Source organism: Lynx rufus, unplaced genomic scaffold, assembly GCF_022079265.1.
Source record: "Lynx rufus isolate CCGP_SWC_20201006 ecotype Redwood Valley unplaced genomic scaffold, mLynRuf1.p SCAF_2, whole genome shotgun sequence".
Taxonomy (NCBI): Eukaryota; Metazoa; Chordata; class Mammalia; order Carnivora; family Felidae; genus Lynx; species Lynx rufus.
This window is the reverse complement of record NW_025814834.1, coordinates 97,809,084-97,828,086: the sequence shown is the minus strand read 5'-3', so window position 1 is coordinate 97,828,086 and position 19,003 is coordinate 97,809,084. Positions and strand designations below refer to the sequence as shown.

General features: G+C 42.5%; 1 protein-coding gene across 1 annotated transcript in view; it reads right to left on the bottom strand.

Annotated features, from left to right (window-relative positions):
- Window positions 1-3,772: 3,772 nt before the first annotated feature.
- The window catches only part of NCKAP5 (NCK associated protein 5), a 778,542-nt gene continuing 763,311 nt past the window's right edge, over window positions 3,773-19,003 (bottom strand). Inside the window, exons 15-18 of the mRNA XM_047082267.1 lie at window positions 10,569-10,883; window positions 7,661-7,797; window positions 4,291-4,423; window positions 3,773-3,810 (exon numbers count right to left, since the gene is read on the bottom strand). Coding sequence (XP_046938223.1) covers window positions 3,773-3,810; window positions 4,291-4,423; window positions 7,661-7,797; window positions 10,569-10,883 — 623 coding nt within the window. The remainder of the gene's footprint in view (window positions 3,811-4,290; window positions 4,424-7,660; window positions 7,798-10,568; window positions 10,884-19,003) is intronic.

Here is a 19,003-nt window from a genome sequence, read left to right as displayed (position 1 = left end):
GCATTTCCCACAAACCATGGAGGGACAGACTGCCAATGTCAAGTGCCTTCCTCTACCTGTGGGAAATTGCAAGAAGCCAGGGAGAGAGGGCGTATTTGAGAAAGGACCATATCTTGGAGAACATCCAATAAAGCTTCCTGGTCTACTGGCAATTCCATTCTGCAGGGTGGGGACCTCTATTACAAAATCATGTTATTTAAACAGGCAAGGGTGGGTCACTTTCATAGGTGCATGTGATGAAAACCAGGCAAAATGGTGACTGGAAGGGAAGACAATCTTAACCACATACCCAGGACATGCATTCCTTGTAGTGATTTTCTCTGAATCGTTTCTATTTCCTTTTCAGATCAATTTTGCCAGCATTTAAGAAGTTAACACTGCTGCGTCCACCATACCTGCCCCTTCCTGGGGTTTCTTGGAAGCCAGCATGCACCCACAGCCACGCCAGCTGTCTGCATACATTCTTTCTTCCTGGCAACACTGTCATCAGCCAGGATGAGCGGCTGCCTGCTCTGCGAGGGTGTGTAGATGACAGAGCTCTGGCAACAAGTTCACTATTAAAGGCAGAGGGCAGGTGCCAGGCTAGAGGAAAGCATCTTCTTGCTGGTGGTGCTGCTTCCAGAGTTACTCTACCTAGACCTCAGCTTCTTATCCAAAGAAGCACCATTCGCTCAGAGGCTGCAGCAATACTATGAAAGGAGCCACTCCTCTCAGATGGGATTTGCTCTGGGTAGAGAGATTAGGATGAGCAAAGTGAGTATACTGAAAAAACAACTCAGTCTGACACTCCCTTCCTTTTGCAAAAAGATCAAAAAGAAGAGTTAAAGGAACAAGTTCACTGTTTACCAGGATCCCTGGCCATCCCCTAATGTTCATTCCTGATTGCTTTGCATGACTCATTTAAACAGAGCAATGTTAAAATTTGCACCCTAAAGTAAGTTCTTTCATACTCCAGTAGCTGTTCATTGACACAGTTTGGTTTAATCTCTTTCTCTCTCTCTTTTAAGTTTATTTATTTATTTTGAGAGAAAGTACAAATGAGCACACATGAAGTGGGGGGGAGGGGAGGGAGGGGCAGAGAGAGAATCCCAAACAGGCTCCTCACTGTCAGCGAGGAACCCCATGCAGGACTTGATCCCACAAACCATGAGATCGTGGCCTAAGCCAAAATCAAGAGTCGGATGCCTAACCGACTGAGCCACCCACACACCCCTGGCTTAATCTGGTTTCCTTTTCCAAGATGTTTTCAAATTGCCTTTGGACCATCTTCCTCTTCCTCCACTTACTTCCCTCCAAACCCCACCCACCCCTACTCCCCACTGGAAGCCCACTGTCAGAGGGAGAGACAGGATCACTGAATACAAAGCTTGTATCAAGCTACATACGGAATCATGGAACTCCCCCTCAACCTCTGACATCTTTCTACACCGGGCTCCTAAGACACCACACTTCCCTGGGTCTACTGCTCCCTCCCTACTTGCTTCTGCTCAGTTTCCTTTGGGGCTGTTTCTTTTCTCCCTGACCTGTCAACTTGGGAGGACCAAGTCCTCTCTCTATCAATACTCCTTCCCCTCCTGGCCTCACTTGGATCTGCTATGTGCTGATGCTCAAATTTACATCTCTAGACCAGACCTCATCTGCTGAGCTGCAGATGCCTACAGTATGCTGCCTACCCAACACCTCCACCTGCTTCACAGGCAGCTCACACTGAGCATGTCCAAGATGCTTCCTCAAGCTCCAACCTCAGCCTTCTCCATTTCAGTCAGTCAGTCCCTTCCAGGACCCAAACATCAGATCCACCCTTGACTCTGCTTTTTCCTTTACCCCCACCCTCTAATCTATCAATAAATTATGTTGTCTTTTTAACTAGACCTGGAATCAGACCATTCTCACTCCCTGTGTTATATTAGATGGATGTGGCTATTAATATTTAAGTTGAACTTAATTAAAATAAAAAATAAAATAGAGGAAAAAATGGAATGGGCCAAGTAAGAACTCATACGAAAACAAGAGCAGAAATTAAATTTAAAAATTAAATTTATATTTCCTTTCTTATACTAGCCACATTTCAAGTGCTTATGGGCCACATGTGGCTCGTGGCTCTGGTACTGGACAGTGCAGATGGAGAACATTTCCATCCCTGCAGAGAGCATTACTGGCCAGTGCTGTTCACTCCTTTCACTGAGACCACCCTGTTCCAGTCACTAACATCTCTTGCCTGGATGACTATAATAGCCTCTGAGCTGATCTTGCTTCTTCAGTCTTCATGACATGGCAGCCAGAGTGATCCTTTGGAAATATCTCAGGTTATGCCTCTCCTCTGCCCAAGGTTATCTAAAGATCCCATGCATGTCTATCAGAGAAGAAGCAAAGTCCTCAGAATGGCAAGCAAGCCCTTATGAGCTCTGGTACCTTTTACTTGTCTGACCTCATCTCCCCCACCTTCCAAACTGCTCTGACCACAACCACGCTGGCCTCCTGCCACTCCAGCCTCCAGGTGTCCGCACTGGCTGGTCCCTTTGCTGAGCATGCTTTTCCCCCATATGTCCTCCTGGTTCACTCCCTCTACTCCTTCCAATCTCAAACACCACCTTCTCAGTGAGGCTTATTTAGACACCTTTTAAAAATGTTAACCTCCCCCCAGGGAGTCCTGCCCTCCCGTACCCCACCCTGCTTCACCTTGTCTTTTCCACAGCACTTATCTCCTTTCAGCAAATGATATGCATTTACTAGTTAATCATATCTATTGTTTACTCCCTGGCGGGGAATTTTGTCTAGATACTCACTGCTGGAGAGCTGGCCCAGAGGAAGCTTTCAATAAATACTTGTTCAATAAATAAATGGAATTTTGGAGTTGGAGGGGGCCGTGGAAATCATTCTTTAATGGAGCAGCTGAAGGTCAAGTTAGCTGGAGGTGAAGTGAGTCACTGTGGACCCACAATAAGTTCAAGGGAAAAGCTTGGACTAGGAGCTGGCCTGGCCCTAGGTGTCTTCTGGGCAGTCCCATAACAATGACCTTCCCTTCCCCTTTCTCTGCCACAACCAGAGGGACACTGACAAACCACAGGGAGCAGCAAGGACAACAAATGGGGGGACAACAACCTAACTACTATACCAGGGGTATTTGTCACTTCCTTCCTGGTAAGACTTTGTATGACTTAACCATTGGTCTTGCTTCTCAGATGACTAGTAGGAGCAAGGAACAAATTGGAGGCTCAGGTTAATGGCCAGTGCTGGTCACTCCTTTCACTGAGACCACCCGGTCCCAGTCACTAACATCTCTTGCCTGGATGACTATAATAGCCTCTGAGCTGATCTTGCTTCTTCAGTCTTCACGACATGGCAGCCAGAGTGATCCTTTGGAAATATCTCAGGTTATGCCTCTCCTCTGCCCAAGGTCATCTAAAGATCCCATTCATGTCTATCAGAGAAGAAGCAAAGTCTTCAGAATGGCATAGCCAGAATAGGCCCATATGTTATATTGCCAAGACTCTTGGAAACTGGAAACACACATGCTTGATAGGTTTTCCCTAAAGCAATATAGCAGTCTTGTTTTAAAAAAGAAAGTCATGCTTTCATCATATAATTGATAAATTAGTATTAGAAAAAAAGTTGATTAGTATGAACAAAATGATTCTCCATTGCATTACTGAAATACTTTGGACAATCCAGAGTAGATTACAAGGAAAGTAGATCCCAGATCCCAGTTTGTGTTATGGGGCCATTTGTCCTCCTGTAGCTATAAGGAAAGGCCATCTGAATACACACATTTTTAAATGCCTAGGGATGATGGTTTTTCTGCTGCCAATTCTGATTCAAGAAGAAAATACAGTGAGCAAGTCTGAACTTCAGAAACAGATCTGTTCATAACGGCATGGCTCACAGGTGCAGAGCTACACAGCACGATATTAGTAAAAAGCCTGGAAGACTCCATCCATGGCTCACTGGATGATTTAACTTGCCAGAGGATGTAATTAAGAACAAAGTTATCTTTCTAGTCATTCCTTCATTACAGAGATAACTCAATTGGAGACTTTTTGGGAGATGCCAGATTTGGAAATAAAATCCTTATAGACTGCACTGAAATGTCATGAAGATTATACCAGAAAACAAATTGATACACATAGACAATCTTCTGTACATAGCAGAAAATTAGATCTCAGGAGAAAACGCGGGGCTAAGATGTAAAGTCAAGGGTGGGGGCATGGAGGCAGAGTACTGTGAAAGGCAGAATCAGCGGCTTCCCAGAGAGAGAGGAGCCCCGAATGCCCAGGTGCTCCCAGAAATTACCTTGGGTGGCGCTCTTCATTGCTTTCACTAACTTGCCCCTTCCAGCTCCAAAACCATTATTTCCATAGTGCAGGTCACTGTCACTATCACTGCCACCACTGGCAGAGTACGCACACATTCTGGGTACCTTGTCCTGAATAAGTAATACGAGACTGTTAAGATTATTCACGCAAGTCAAAACGGGGCAGAACATCCTGTGAGAATGGCAAACAGTTCACAGTTGGCTGTCATTGTGCGCACAGAATTCCATTCTGCTGCCCCACCCCCAAGAACAACTCTGCTTTTCCTTTCTATCTGCCTCACGCTGAGCTGGCACAGTTTACTCAATTATTGGAGCTGCAGAAACAGGGCTGTGGTAATGAAGCCATTGACCACTCGGAAGCCATTGTCCCAAGCAGAGGAAAGTCCTTGCATTTACCTGCTCTGCATTTTGTACCCTTCTTTATGGGATCTTATTTTTCTCACGTGCCTATTATGAGCTGCTCTTTTAAGCCTAATGGCTTATTTGTTTAACTGATCTCAGCATTGGCTTTCGAGTATCAGAGGGTATGAAAAAAATCAACCTTAAGCACAAAAGAATGCATGCTTGCCTAATTTATAATTTTCTTCTACTCCTTGAAAGGACAGGAGCCTTTAGAAGTGTGTGATTGCTAACCCGATATAATCCTTGAATCGAGTGAAAGTTCATGGGTTGAGGGACTCAGTCTCCCCTCTTGCTCACATGCACACACAGCCTGACTCTTGAGACATCACTGGTGTGGTGATGTGGCCCTGCCAGGAATTGCTGAGGTGGTTGATAGTGTACAAACCATTTCCCCTTTGTGCATAGAATCAGAATACTAGATCCAAGATTGCAACCCGGTGTACACGAATTATAAAAGAATGTCTTTTAGGTTTGAAGGCTTTCCCGTTAGAGCCTATTATACCTCACCCATCCTAGACAGTTCAGGTACAGATGTATGGGATGGGTCTCTAAAGTCTGTTAGGGAGGATGTCATTCAGTTGGAAATTATAAAAACTCATTTTAGGATGTAAGCTCCCTCAGCTAGGGTTACAAGTTCAAGCAACAATTCATTTCCTTTATACCTTCATTCATGTATTCATTCATTCACCCATTTAACAAATGTTTATTGAGTGTCTATTCTGTGCCAAGAGGTGTGCTAGTCTCTGGGGTTACAGAGCTCAATACAAGAGATACCGGTAGCCCAGCAAGGATGATGTCCTCATGGATAAGTGTCCTGGCTGTGGTTCTACGGGAGCCCCACATCTAGAGTTCCAGCAGGACCCCAGTAACATTTTCTGGGTATGATGAGATGCACATTTTCATCTCTCCATTCAATAAACACTAGTGGAACCAGGCACTGTGATGGTGCTAGAAATATAAGCTAACTCTTGCTTCTAAATTTCCTTCCTTGGTAGTCAGCAAAGCAGGGTTCTAAGTTCCAAGCCACAGCAATCACTCTCTCAAATCAGAGCAGGATTTCCAGTGGGCAGAGCTGGGGCAGGATGAGGGAGAGAACCCCAGAGAGGGGTATGTATTTGGTGGGCATATATGTTGGGGGAAGAGTGTTCTTCCCTCACATACAGGGGGATAGCAGTCCCCGGGCTGGCACTCAGTTGTTATTACATTTACTTTCTTGGACTTGCCTAAACCTCTTTGCCACTGTTACCACCTGTTGGTTTTGAATGATTTCCCTTCCAACTCTGGGTGTCTTTAGGGTTTTCTCAACTTTCCAGTTCCCAAAGCAAGCACAGAGTCCTTGGGACAGCCCATGGACCAGCAGCATCAGCATCACCTGGGAATCTGTCAGAAATGCTTGGACCTCAACCCAACAGTACCAAATCGGACATGGTATGCATGGATCTATAGCTGTCCAGGTGATTCTGATGCCCACTCAAATTTGGGAATCATTGATTTGGAGGAGTCTTAACATTTTTATGTTTAAATTAAGGCGTGATAGGGGCGCTGGGTGGCTCAGTCGGTTAAATGTCCGACTTCGGCCCAGGTCATGATCTCACAGTTCATGAGTTCAGGCCCCGCGTCAGGCTCTGTGCTGACAGCTTGGAGCCTGGAGCCTACTTCAGATTCTGTGTCTCCCTCTCTCTCTCTCTGCACCTCCCCAGCTCATGCTCACGCTCTGTCTCTGTCAAAAATAAATAAACTTAAAATAAATTTTACATTAAGGCATGATAAAGTACACTGGCTTACTCTTTTCCCATTTAGGCTCCTGCTCTAGAGAGGCTACCCTTCTGAGTGTTAGACATGGAATTCTGAGGGCTGAATTCTAGTCCTGACTCCTTTCCTGTGGACCCTGAGCATGGTCCAGCTTCTCTCTGGAGTTGTGTTCTCTGCTGTAAATTGAGACTCTGGGCCCAGAGGGTCTCTCTCTCTCTCCTTTTCCATAACACCATGCTGAGGTGCTAAAGGCTGAAAGAAGGTTCGGCCCCAGTGACTGTGGGGGACCCCAGATGTGGGCTAATTTGGTTATCTTCTCAACATAAGTTGGTAGAAACTCTAGTAGAAATAGCAATGGGTGTGCCTAATGCCAAGATTGGGAGAGGCAAAGGCAGCAGGAGTGGGAAGAGTCAAGGAAGGGTGGGGGAAACTCTGATAATTGATCCATATGTTCCTCTTCCCCCACCGTGTCACTACCAGGTGCCACCAAAGACACTGAAGGGGCCCACCCCCAGGAAGTTGAGAAACAGTGAACAGTTTGAATATGGCCCAGGTAACTAGCTGGAAAAGGTAAACAGGAGGAAGCCTAGGAGAGAATATCAGGTAACCCCAAGGGATGATAGAATGTCCTTGAGCCATGAGCAACTTCCCAGGTCCAATCACACATCAGGAGGCATATGTGTGCCATCTCAGGGTGGATGAAGATCCCATAGCAAAACGATGGGACTGAAGACACAGAGATCTCACTGACACTCTGACACTGGCAAGTCACTGGCCTACCCCAGACCTCAGTTTATTCCTCCCTAAAAGAAGTATAATTATACCTCCTTTATCTGTCTCATAGGAGCAAGGTAAAGGTTAAAAAGTAAGAAGAAAATAATGAAAAAGTATCACTGAATCATTCTCAGTGGTGTTCTTATCTTGGGAAAGTTCTATGCCACCTAGTCTGGACAGATCATCTATGCCTCAAGAATCTAGGTGCAGATCTGTGGAGGCGTTTCACTTCCTCCCAACAATCCATGCTATCACTTAATAATTCAGGCAAAAAGGTGAGCTCTGGACCTTAGTTTTTATTCACTGAGCCAATGGCAAATTTGATTCAAAAGTTGAATCTATTGTAAAAGTGTTTAAGGAGATCATTGTTCACCGTTGGGGCAATAAGTGGAGGTACCCTTCTGTCAGCCTCTCCCTTACCTGGGTCTCAGCCGTGGGGGCTGCACAGCCCCAGTCTGGAAGCTGCTCAGTGGCCATTGTGTTTTCGGCATATTCAAATGATGAGCCGGTCTGAGGCCTTGGCTCTGCTTCATTCTGCTTTTGGGAATTGATTTTTCCTAAATGAGAAAATGTACGTCAAACCACAATCAGCTTTCTTCAACTCTTTACAAGTTCAGAGAGGGAAGTGAGGGAGACATTCAAGAAAAAAAAAAGTCCAAATACACTCAAAGCTGGGTAGCCCAACATTCTGTCCCCTGTAAATCTGTGCTAATTAAACATCTGCATTGCATGTTGTGTGTATCTGTAGAGGATGTCCACCTTGGAGAGCTGAAGGCAAACTTTCCCACAAAACATTGATAGACTTTTCACATTAGGAAGAGGTTAGGGGGAAAATCATTTGGGAAACAATGATTAGTCCTCAAATAGTGTTATCCATCAAATAACAAACAGGTTTCCTTTTTGGATCACTTCTCAGAACCTTCATTGTGCTACTGGAAGTTGTCATGATGTCCAAAAAACAGGATTTGAATTAGAAGCCCTTCCCAAAGATATTTGGGCAGGGAACCCTTATTTTCCTAGAATACCCATTATGGTCATTCCCAATGCACTCATAATGTACAACGGGAAACTTTGCTCTTAAAGATCTGGCAGGGCAGTGCTTCTCAAGCTTTTATGTGCATACGCACCAGCCGAGTTTTTGTTAAATTGCAGATTCTGAATCAGGAGGTCTAGAGTGCGGGTCTGAAAGTCTCCATTTCTGAAAAGCTCCCAGGCGATCCTGATCCCAACTAGCCGATGGATCACACTTTGAGTAGCAAGGGCGTAATTAGCAGGGAATGATTAAAGAAAGTGCCTCCATTACCCTTAATAGTAGATTAACCTGCAGAGTGTACTCCTTCCTTGTGCCAGAAAGGAGAATTGCTATTATTATCCTCCAGCCTCAGTGATTACCGACAGGACATGCTGTGATAGCCTCTCAACAGCATTCTGCTTGTGAGCAGAAGTGAAGTGATTGTATTTTCATCAGCACTAAGAGGTTTGTACAGTTACCTCTATTTTTGATAGGGGAATAAGTGAAAAACCAATTCAAATACAGGCATTAGGGGAGCCTAGGTGGCTCAGTCTGTTGAGCATCTGACTTCAGCTCAGGTCATGAACTCACGGTTCATGAGTTCAAGCCCCATGTCGGGCTCTGTGCTGACAGCTTGAGCCTGGAGCCTGCTTCGGATTCTATGTCTCCCTCTCTCTCTGCTCCTCACCTGTTCACATTCTGTCTCTCTCTCAAAAATAAATAAAGATTAAAAAAATTAAAAAAAAACAAAGAAAACAAATACAGGAATTAAACAGGAAGTGACTCCTCCTCTAGGCAGGAATAACCTCACTCTCCTTTTGTTCCAGCTGGTTTTCCATTCCCTGGCTTTTTAATTGAGTAACCAATGGCCATAGAGAAAAGAGAAGCCTTGGAAAGGCAGCCCTACCTCTGGACCACAGTGATGGCATCATTTGATAGATAGGAAGCTTTGGGGTGGGAGACACAAAAATACCCTGCAGTTATGTTGACCTCACTCTCTACCATATACTACTTTTTTATAACTCTTCATGACAATTTAATTAAGACACAAACCTCCAAAATCCAGCACAGTGGATATTAGCAGCAAGATCAGAACAATCTCCTTCCAATCCCCTTCTTATGAAGCAATTCAAGGCTTGTGGTTTCTATTCAATTTGTTATAATGACAGTGTTTAATCATGAAGTCTACTTGGCAGCCCGCCGCTGAATTGAGGTCACACATGTGACTATTCAAGCATGGAGCATATAATCTATAACTAAGATCTTGCCCCTGAGTCTCTGGAGGCTGTGTCATTAATTAACAATGCATTTATTTAAAAAATAATATGCATTACAGCCTTTTAAAATGTAGCCTTGGCTTGAAACGAGCAGAAGTTTGTGATGAAACATTCATGGCAGTTAGTATTATTGTATGAAGAACTCAGCCATGGGATTAGCTCAATCACATTTATTCACAGATATTTAATTAAATGCTTTCTTTTCTAATTTCTCAAAAGCCTATAGTATAATTTCTACTTGTGGCTCCTTTCTAGTCATCAAATTATAAAAGAAAGTGTTTAGAGTTCTCGTTCATATGCTTATGCACGTCATAAATGCAACATAAGCCATGCAAGTTAAAAATTATTTAGTATCATCCTGCACTGCAATAAATATTTTTAATCTTGAGGGAACAATGAAAAAAAAAAAAAAACTTTGACCCTTAGCCTGCTCCTGTCTTTAATCATGGAAGCTTGTTTCAATTGACGGTGACGAAGGGCGGTACGTCTCAGTGCAGAGGCTCATTCCACTGCATTGCAGCTAATGCACAATCTACTGCTGAGATATCAAACAAAGTTTTTTATAGTTCAACATATAAATATATTTGAGCAGGATGGGAATATGTCAGAAGACATACATTTCTGGTTAGAGGGCAAACAACATTTCAGCTAAATTTATGTCTTGAGGCTAACCTGGTCTATATTCAGATTTAGGTTTTACAAGATAAAATCCTATGGGTATGTTGTGTGTTTTTTTTTTTTTCTCTTAATCAATTTATATATCCATATACCTGTGCTTAGATGCTTGTTTCCTTTATATGTGTGTACACTCTTTAATGTAATGCTAAGAGTAGATGATGTTTAACAGTCGTCTTTTTACTTTTTGGTTGAGGATTTACAGGGATTTTCGTGCATCCACGTTTCCATTGGGCAGAGGTCACTGACTGACCTCCTGGTGGAAACCTTCTCTGCTTCATGTTTTCCATTTTTTTTTTGTTTTTTAGCAAGTGCATTATTTTGGTATGGAAACAATCTAATTTGGAAGTCATAGGTGTTTTACCTGAGGAGGCTGGTTTGGGGAGGCGACTTTCAAGAGGACGCATCCCCCTGGTGGTCATGATGGGGTCGGATGTGGAATGAACAATGGCATTATCTGCAGAGACATGGCTGTCTGCAGAGGAAGGCACTTCTCGTTCAAGGGTCTGAGCTCTGATAGAGGAAGATGCACAAAGTGTTGGCTGGAGAGGCAGGATGGGTTCGGTGTCCTCTGGGGAGTCTGGGTGGCATATGTACCGCCCTGTGGAGCGATTTCCAGAGTCTGGGAGTGGGAAGGTTCCGATCCCACTGTCCAGTGTCCTCATCAGGCAGTTTGATTCTAGACAAAGTAACAACATAGTGAGGATTAAAGAATATTCACATAAAGGAATAAAAGTATCACAGGCATTTGTATCTAATCTGGAGGAAGGGAGATATCTAGAAGGAAGAAATACTATTAATGGGGTAGTAAATTTCCAGTGAGTGGCATCATAAGATTTAATTAAACATGGAGATACTCCCTTCATTTAATATGAGGTAAGGCAGCCAGCCATTCCTGGCAGTGAGAGTCACATATACATTTTCCTGGCTGGTTCTCCAGAATTATCATACAAAAAGAACAGTCATTAGAGACCAAAACATATTTTTGGTAAGCTTTATTTCAATTGGGAATCATATGACTTCAACCAATTAGGTGAAATTTATTAACCGAAATATGATGAGTAATGAGCACACATAACACATTGAAGTGATGTCCTGACAAAGGTAATTGTGCATCTCTTACATGAATTATCATCCACTTGTCAGTTAACGGAGTCTCTGGCCTCTCAAATTTAATTGTGAGGGCAAGTAATTCACATGCTACAGGGATCATCCCCAAACATACCTTACCCATGATAACATCACTGTATCAAGTGGGCTTCATTTGGCCCAAGTGCCATTTGAAGTCAATTTGTTGAGAAGACCACAGAGTCACTTCATGTCTTTCAGTGACTTTATGCAGTGACAAAACCCATCAGTACCTTCGGATATCCTGTCACTCCCAGAGATCTCACTACTCCCTAAAACAAATCAAGTTGATTTCACCATATGGGGGTAACATATTCTGCTGTGTCTCATCTTTAAGAAATTTTATACACAGATAAAAATTCAGTATCTGAAAAATTTATTATGTATTTCACTTCTAAAATGGTGGTATGATTTACCAAAGCCAATGAGACAGCTTCCAAGATCTGTCTGTCACCCCAAAAGTCTCATGTTTATATGACAATCTTCGAATAAAGCATCCTTAGTAAAGTTTTTGTCAGCAGCTTATACATCTAAGACTAAGTAAGAGGCACAATTCAGCACCCTTTTAGGCATGGCAGAGAGTATAATGGAATAGGGCATAATCTTTGCATCAAGAGGCTCAACAGTGAATATTTTCCAGTGAACAATGGTTTGGAAAATGGTAAAGTCAATAACTATTACACGACCCCAACACAGGATTCTTAACCTCTTGAGGTCTCAGGTTCCTCACAGGATTGCTGTGAAGATAAAAATGTTTGCCAGCAAATTTCTAGAATTGAGAATGACACCAAGCATACTGTGAAGCGGCTGGAGGAATTAAATAATGAACAGTGACATACACAAAATACTTAGTATATATATTAGATATTAGCAGATAGTTTATCCATCAGTGCTTTTCTTACATAATCGCCTTTGATACTGAGCAACTAGTATCAGAATTCCCAAATCTGTCCATTCCCTACCCTCTTCCTCAAAACCTCTTTGCTGTAAATGAGTGGAAGAATTCTGGGAATTTCCTAATAGTAAGGTAAAAAACCAAAAGGGTAGGGGTGTGGACAGACGTGGTTGTTGTAAGTTCTAGTAGGTTTGATGCTGGTTTTGGAAGCACTGGGAAGACAGTCCCTATCAAAGGAGAAGCTTCTGTTTTCAAAGGGATATTTAGTGGGAAGATGCAGATACGCTCCTGCATTTAGCCATCTCCTATGCTATCTGATCTCAGATACTGGTTAGGGATTGCAGGGGCCTTGATTCATATGACTATGTTCTGGGGTAGGCTTTTGTTTTGCAGGATCACAAGGGCTAAGTTTTAGCTCCATTCATTTCAAGGCCTCCACCTGGGCAGCTTTACTCTCTATCAATTTTAAAGATTATTCTTTATCTTCTCCATTCATTTTCTCCTCAATTAAGGGGACCTGATTGTTACAGAAGGGCCTTTTTGAAAATGAACAGATGTTTGCATGGGGAGGCATTGCCAGAAGAGTTCAAAAAAAAGACCCTGCTATTCAGAATTTGAGGTCCTTTTTTCATTTTAGCCTAGAAACACAAAACCCCTCGGCTTTAGCATATCTGTGCATTGTACTTGGGGCAATTCTAAGAGGCTGAACTACTTCAATATCTTACAGGAGCACATGGGTCTTCATCAGAACTGGTCCAGTGTCTGGGAATGGGAAATGGACTCAAGGCACACAGCAGCGGAGGTGTGTTAGTCTCCACGTGCCCCAGGCTACCTCCTGTAATAATTTACTCCCAGCACCTTCAGGACTACACCTGAACTAAAGAGTGCTCAGCAGGAGGAGGCAGGTGGAGCTCTTTTCCTTTTGTGGGCATGCATCATCAAATCCAGTTACTTATTGTGGCCAAAGGACTTTACTCCTTTCTTTGCATCAGTCTTCATCTTCCAACCTTATAAGGTAAGAACTATTATCACCATCTACAAATGAGGAATCATAGCTCAAAAGGTCCAAGTAACTTGCCCAAGGCCTTGCACTATAAAAAAAGAGTTTGGATTTGAATCCAGTCAGATGTATTTACAAAGACGATGCTCTTAACAATCAAGCTATCCTGATACTTGCCCAAAGTACGGATAAATCCAGATGTGGGGTCCACTCGTTTAATAGCCATTGAGGCAGCCTTGTGAATGCAAAGCTCACAGAATGCCCCTCTGCTCCTAAGCAGGAGTTCAGCTTCTCCTATGGAATCGGAGCAGGTGCCTGAATTCTAGCTGGTTCTCCTGCTCCCCATCCTGAGGTCTGAGTCTACTGTTGACATTCTCTGTGTCTAGGTGGTTGTTGCCCCATCATGCAAGATGCCTGCACACCCTGATCTGCATGGTTCCTGAGAACCACTATTGCTCAGTAACTCTTCCCTCTGCCTTCTTCAGTTGCATCCATAGACTTCCATGCCAACATTTTTCTGGCCTTAATCTTTGCTCTCTGGACTAGGTGATAGGCATTGTCTTCAAGGGCAGTTTTTCTGGCTTTGTCTAAGAACTCTCTCCCCTACAAGTATTTGATGGGGAGCACTGAATCCAATCCTCTCAAATGGAGACTCAAAAAGCAAAATGAGATCCATGGCTGCCTCTTTAGTGAGCTTCTGGGGAAAAGCCACAGACACCAAAGCCTGTGTGTGCTGGCCTGGCCTATAACACAAGACAGAAAATAGGGTAAGGAGGGGTATTGGGTAGGAAAAATGATGAAGGCTGTTTAAGTATGGTACTCTTTGGAAAATACCAAAATTTTCTGGTTTCTGTCTCCTTAAATCATTTTTCTTTCCCTTCTTTCCTTTTACAATACTGTCATACCAGAATATATAAAACAGGACTTTTGGTATTCCTGAGTTCTCAGATTCTCTGAGAAGTGTGTGACACTAAACTCACAAACCACTTGCTATTAAAGTCATTTTTTATTTCTAATAATTACAGATGCCAAATGTAGTGAATTTGAAGAACTCATTTGTAAGTACCTATGAAAAGAGGTGTAGACAGTCAGGGACTCAGACACCATATGCCAAGTTTCACCCTCAAGCAAATTTCTCCAGAATTGCATCAACCTTTGGAGGTGGAGTTTATATTGAAAAATGCTGACCCCTTTGTTATGTACTTTCTTTAAGATGCTGTAAGTTTCTCACAGTTCATAAAAATACTGTAACCTGAGAAAGTATAAGATACTGTACTTCTGAAGCCAGTTTTTTTTTTCTGAGAGAATTATAAGAACCACAACGTAATTAAATGGCTGTGATAGGAACCAAGTTCAAAGTGGCAAGCTGACCTTGCATCTCAAATGAGTTGACAGTCTTGATCTTGACAAGACTAAGTTCACATTTGTGGCTGTGAGAACAGATGCCAACAGGGCCTTGCTAATGAGTTCAAGGGTTGGGTCTCTGGATGGACCAGCAGGTTTCATTCTTCCGAGGTCACCAATCACTCTTGTGACCCTGGTCAGCCCTTCCATGTACTTCTCATTGTCCCATTTGCCTTTATCTCCCATTCTCTCGAGGTTAAGTTCTCTCACTTATTTGCACCAACCAGCCCTAGACATTTCATCAATGACTCACAGTGGTGCTTCCCAGTCCTTTTAAAGTCATGGCACATACAGAAATTTGTAGCTCACTGAGGAAAACACTGGCTACACCAAGGAAAACACTGGCTACTTGAGAGCTGAGGGCTCACCATCTCAGCACCCCTGAGTCCCATTTAGGGTATCAGCAGCAGAATGGCAGGGAACTTTTACAGGATGGATTCAGAATCTTTTGCTCACCCCTCGAATCTACCACCTTGTAGATCTCTGGCAGGCAAGGAGATGGATACCTTTTTGGTCTCTTAGCAGCTGATACAGAAATTTCTATGCCCTCCTTCTTTGGGAAAAAAGCTCAGAGTCCTTGGGTTAGGAATACTGTCTGGCATCAAAGCTTCAGTACAGGGGAACTTTACTGTACATAAAAGGGAGAAAAGCAGCCCATGAGTGGGTGAGTAGCCAGAAAGGGTGAGGTTCTGCATTGGATGGTGGCAGAGAAGAAATTCTGGAGAAACCTTTCTACTGCAGATTTGTCAACTGTTAACTTAGGGTGCACAATGTAAAATCCCCACTCACTTCACCAAGGAGCATTAGCACTTAATGATCCTTGTACCAGAAGCCTCAGCAGGTGGTTTTAGTTTTCTCATCTGAAAATTAGATCATACAGCCTTCTTCATGGGGGAGCACTGAGGACTAGAAACATAGCACCTAATACACACAGCATGGTGCCTGGAGCAGGCACAGAGCTAACATTCAGAAAACAGCACAATTCTCAAAATCAGTGTTATTAGACTGTAAACATCCTGAGGGCAGACTGGATCTTATTAATTTCTTATATAAGTCCATTCCTGATTCTATATTTTCTTTTTTCAACAGTATGGTAATTATATGCTGATAGAGCTGATAATAACAATAGGCTGATCAAGTATTCTCCATCATCAGTGCTCAGCACAGCACCTGACACATAGATAGTTCTCACTGAGTGTAATGAAAAGAACGGGTGGAGAAGAAAAAAAAAAAACAGCTCTAATCTTTAGAAAATTCTTCCTGAAATTAAATTGAATATGAAGCTTTCCTTTTGAAATCCCAATCGGCTGCCTTTTGTTCTGACTCTAGCAACCAAAGAAAATAGCTGACTTCCTTCTTCTGTATAGCTATTTTTCACATACAGCCAGACTTCATTAATTCAGATAGCCAGAGGGATAAGATCATTGAGAATTATTGGATATTTTAAAGACCAATTTCTTAAGACTTCCAAGCCGTTAGAACAAGAGTCCATGACCAAGACAAAGGACAGCTCCTGGGATGATGTTTCGGTGTCCTCCTCAGTCTCTTGCCCCTCCTCCTCCACCCCCCAAAGCATCACTGGTCTGAAGGTTTCAGATCTAACAGGAGCCAGAGTGGCATCATCACCCTGGCCCTCATCCTCAGGAATTCTTGATGCCATGCTGAGTGCTGGAGTCCCACTTGACATCAGTGCCCTTAGTACTGTAAGAACTAAGCTCTTATAGAGTCAAGTTCCTGGGAACATTTGTAGTGAGTAGATGAGATTATGCAGTAACGTCTTATATGTATTTACACAAAACAATGAGTTTCTCTCTTTTAAAACAATTTGTTCTCTCATGTGGATTGTCTAGGCTTCTTCCAAACTTGTTTTGTACTATTTCTTTACACAGTAATGTTATCTTTAAAAATAGCTGCAAAGGGAAAAGTTTATTTCCAGCACTGTTTCGGTTAATATAAATTTCCAGGTTGGTGGAATCTGAATTAGCAATGATTTTGAGTGTTTGGAAAATGTGGCTGATTTTCCCTCAGCCTTCTCCTCTACGGATTAAAGTGTCTTGAACGTTTTCTCACACAATTCTCTTTTCTCACACATTTTTGTGATCCTGTGGCACAAATCTTAATTGCTTGAGTTTGTAAACTCAAATTCCTGGTATTATTAATGTATTTGTCCAAAGAGATTATTTCACAGAATAGGCTTGACAAAACCTGACTTGAGTTCTAAGTTACTCAGAATATTCAGAAGAATGAAGTGAAAAAGAATAGGTGAAGTGGAAAGGAACAGGCCTCAGAGCCGGAAAGAGAAGGCTTGAAGACCTGTGGGGCTACCTGCTAACTGTGTGACAACAGGGTTTGGAAACTATTCTGACCGCATACAATGACAGCACATTTGTAATGAGCCTGGCACAGTGCTCATGACAAAGCAGGTGCTCTGTAAGTTTCACAAGTGGTTGTGAGGGAAAGGTGGGGGCCCCTCACACACACTGTCATGGAGCCCAAGGTAAATCAAATTTCCATCTGCGTGGTTAGTATATTACTGCAGCACCTGGGTACATTTTACCAAACAACTACCTTGTGGTTGTTTCCTAGGAGATTACCTTTTGGCAACCATTTCCTTAGGCCGGGGGGTGGGGGGTGGGGGGGTGGGGTGGGGAGGGGGGCAGTTAGCTGATTGTAATCATTAATGAGCAATTGTGAAGATCGAGCAAAGTACTTGGAGTTGGCTGCAAGCTGCCTCATATATAGAAAAGGTGGAGTCTGTTCTCTCAAGAAGTCCATTTTGGAGTTGGCATCTGAAAGGCTTTTTAAAAGCCTAGATGAATGATGTTTACTGATGTCGCTTTACCTACAGACTTATTACATTCTCGGGGAACATTCAAAAATTAGTAAGCCATGATTTTCAGTTAGCAAGGGTACGGCTCATCTATCCTAAACAGTGTACTTGCTCCCATGCAGTGATCTACCCTCTCTCATAGAATCAAACAAACTACTTTAGTAACCGCTGATTTTTGTCCTCTTAAGCACTAATAAATCCTAGAAAAGTGGAAAATTTAAAATCCAAACTCTTTTTTACTTTGAGCATTTCAATCCTATCTACAAGTTTCAGCCCAGAAATGCAGTGAGGATCCAATACAATGCACCAGCCAGAAAGGGTGTCTATATGGGTGCTTAATATTCATGCCACATTATTAATTGGCATGCTTTCTTCTAATGAAGTGGTCACGTAAATAAATCTTTGTATGAGTTCTCTCCAGGTTCCTAAACATCTTTAAGCTACGTGCAGTGTTGGCACCAGAAATTTAAACCACAGATGGGAGAACAGATCTCTTTATTTGCACATCCTTCTCTTCATCTGTATGACTGAAACAAGTTAAAAAAAAATAATCCTGTTGCCAACGCCACAACAATTACATGGAGGTTATTCATTCTGAGTTGGCTCCATGGTTTTTTCAAAGTCGTCAGAGATGACTACATTGGCTATTTATTCACAACCATGGGGTAACTTTGGCTGTGGCATTAAGATGACCTTTTGGAAGAGTAAATTCAATTTGATGGCTTTGGAATGCATGAGAATACTCAGCCTCTGAATTCCAAGTGGATTTAAGCTTTCTGAGACTTGAAAAGTTTATAGAAGAATGGAAATTTGTTTTCCATTCCCCTACACTCTCTTTGATATAAAGGAAGACCTGGATGTTGGATGTTGGGGGTCTGGAATTCTATTACACAGGGAATGAATATGAGAAAGAATACAGGAAATTAACATGACAAAAAATTAGAGGGACAAACCAGACCATGGAATTTCTTTGTAAAGATGAAGACAAGTTATTTAAACTGACATAGAAGAAATGCCACCTTAGGCTGGGGTTGGTTTCTGGTGAATAAACATTCTGCATCTGATAGTAGCATCACATAAAATACTGTAGTGAGATGTCATTTAAGAATATAAACTGGAGAAGGTTAGAGATGGGTTCTAAATGCCCATGTAGACCATCAATTCATAGAAATACTTCTTGAATTTAGTCCCATATGCAGCTGGTAAAACCCTTGAAGGAAAAAAACAATCCTTTGCTTGCTATGTGTTCCTTCCTGTCACTGACACTAAAACAACGTTTAAGGTTCTGAGGGTGGTCTTGGTCTAGTATTTTGGGATTTGTTATGCAACTTTCCAAACCCTTCTTGATTTTAAAAATGTTAATAATTATCTCTATTCTCATATCCCCCCCAGACTGAGCAATCTTGAGATCTTCACATATTCCTTCATTTCATGCTATGCTACTATGCTTGTTGTATAAAACTGTGCTCAGACTTGTATACAATATTTACTGTGATATAGAAGAGTATGACCAGTATGGTTTAACTGACAGCATCTGTTTGA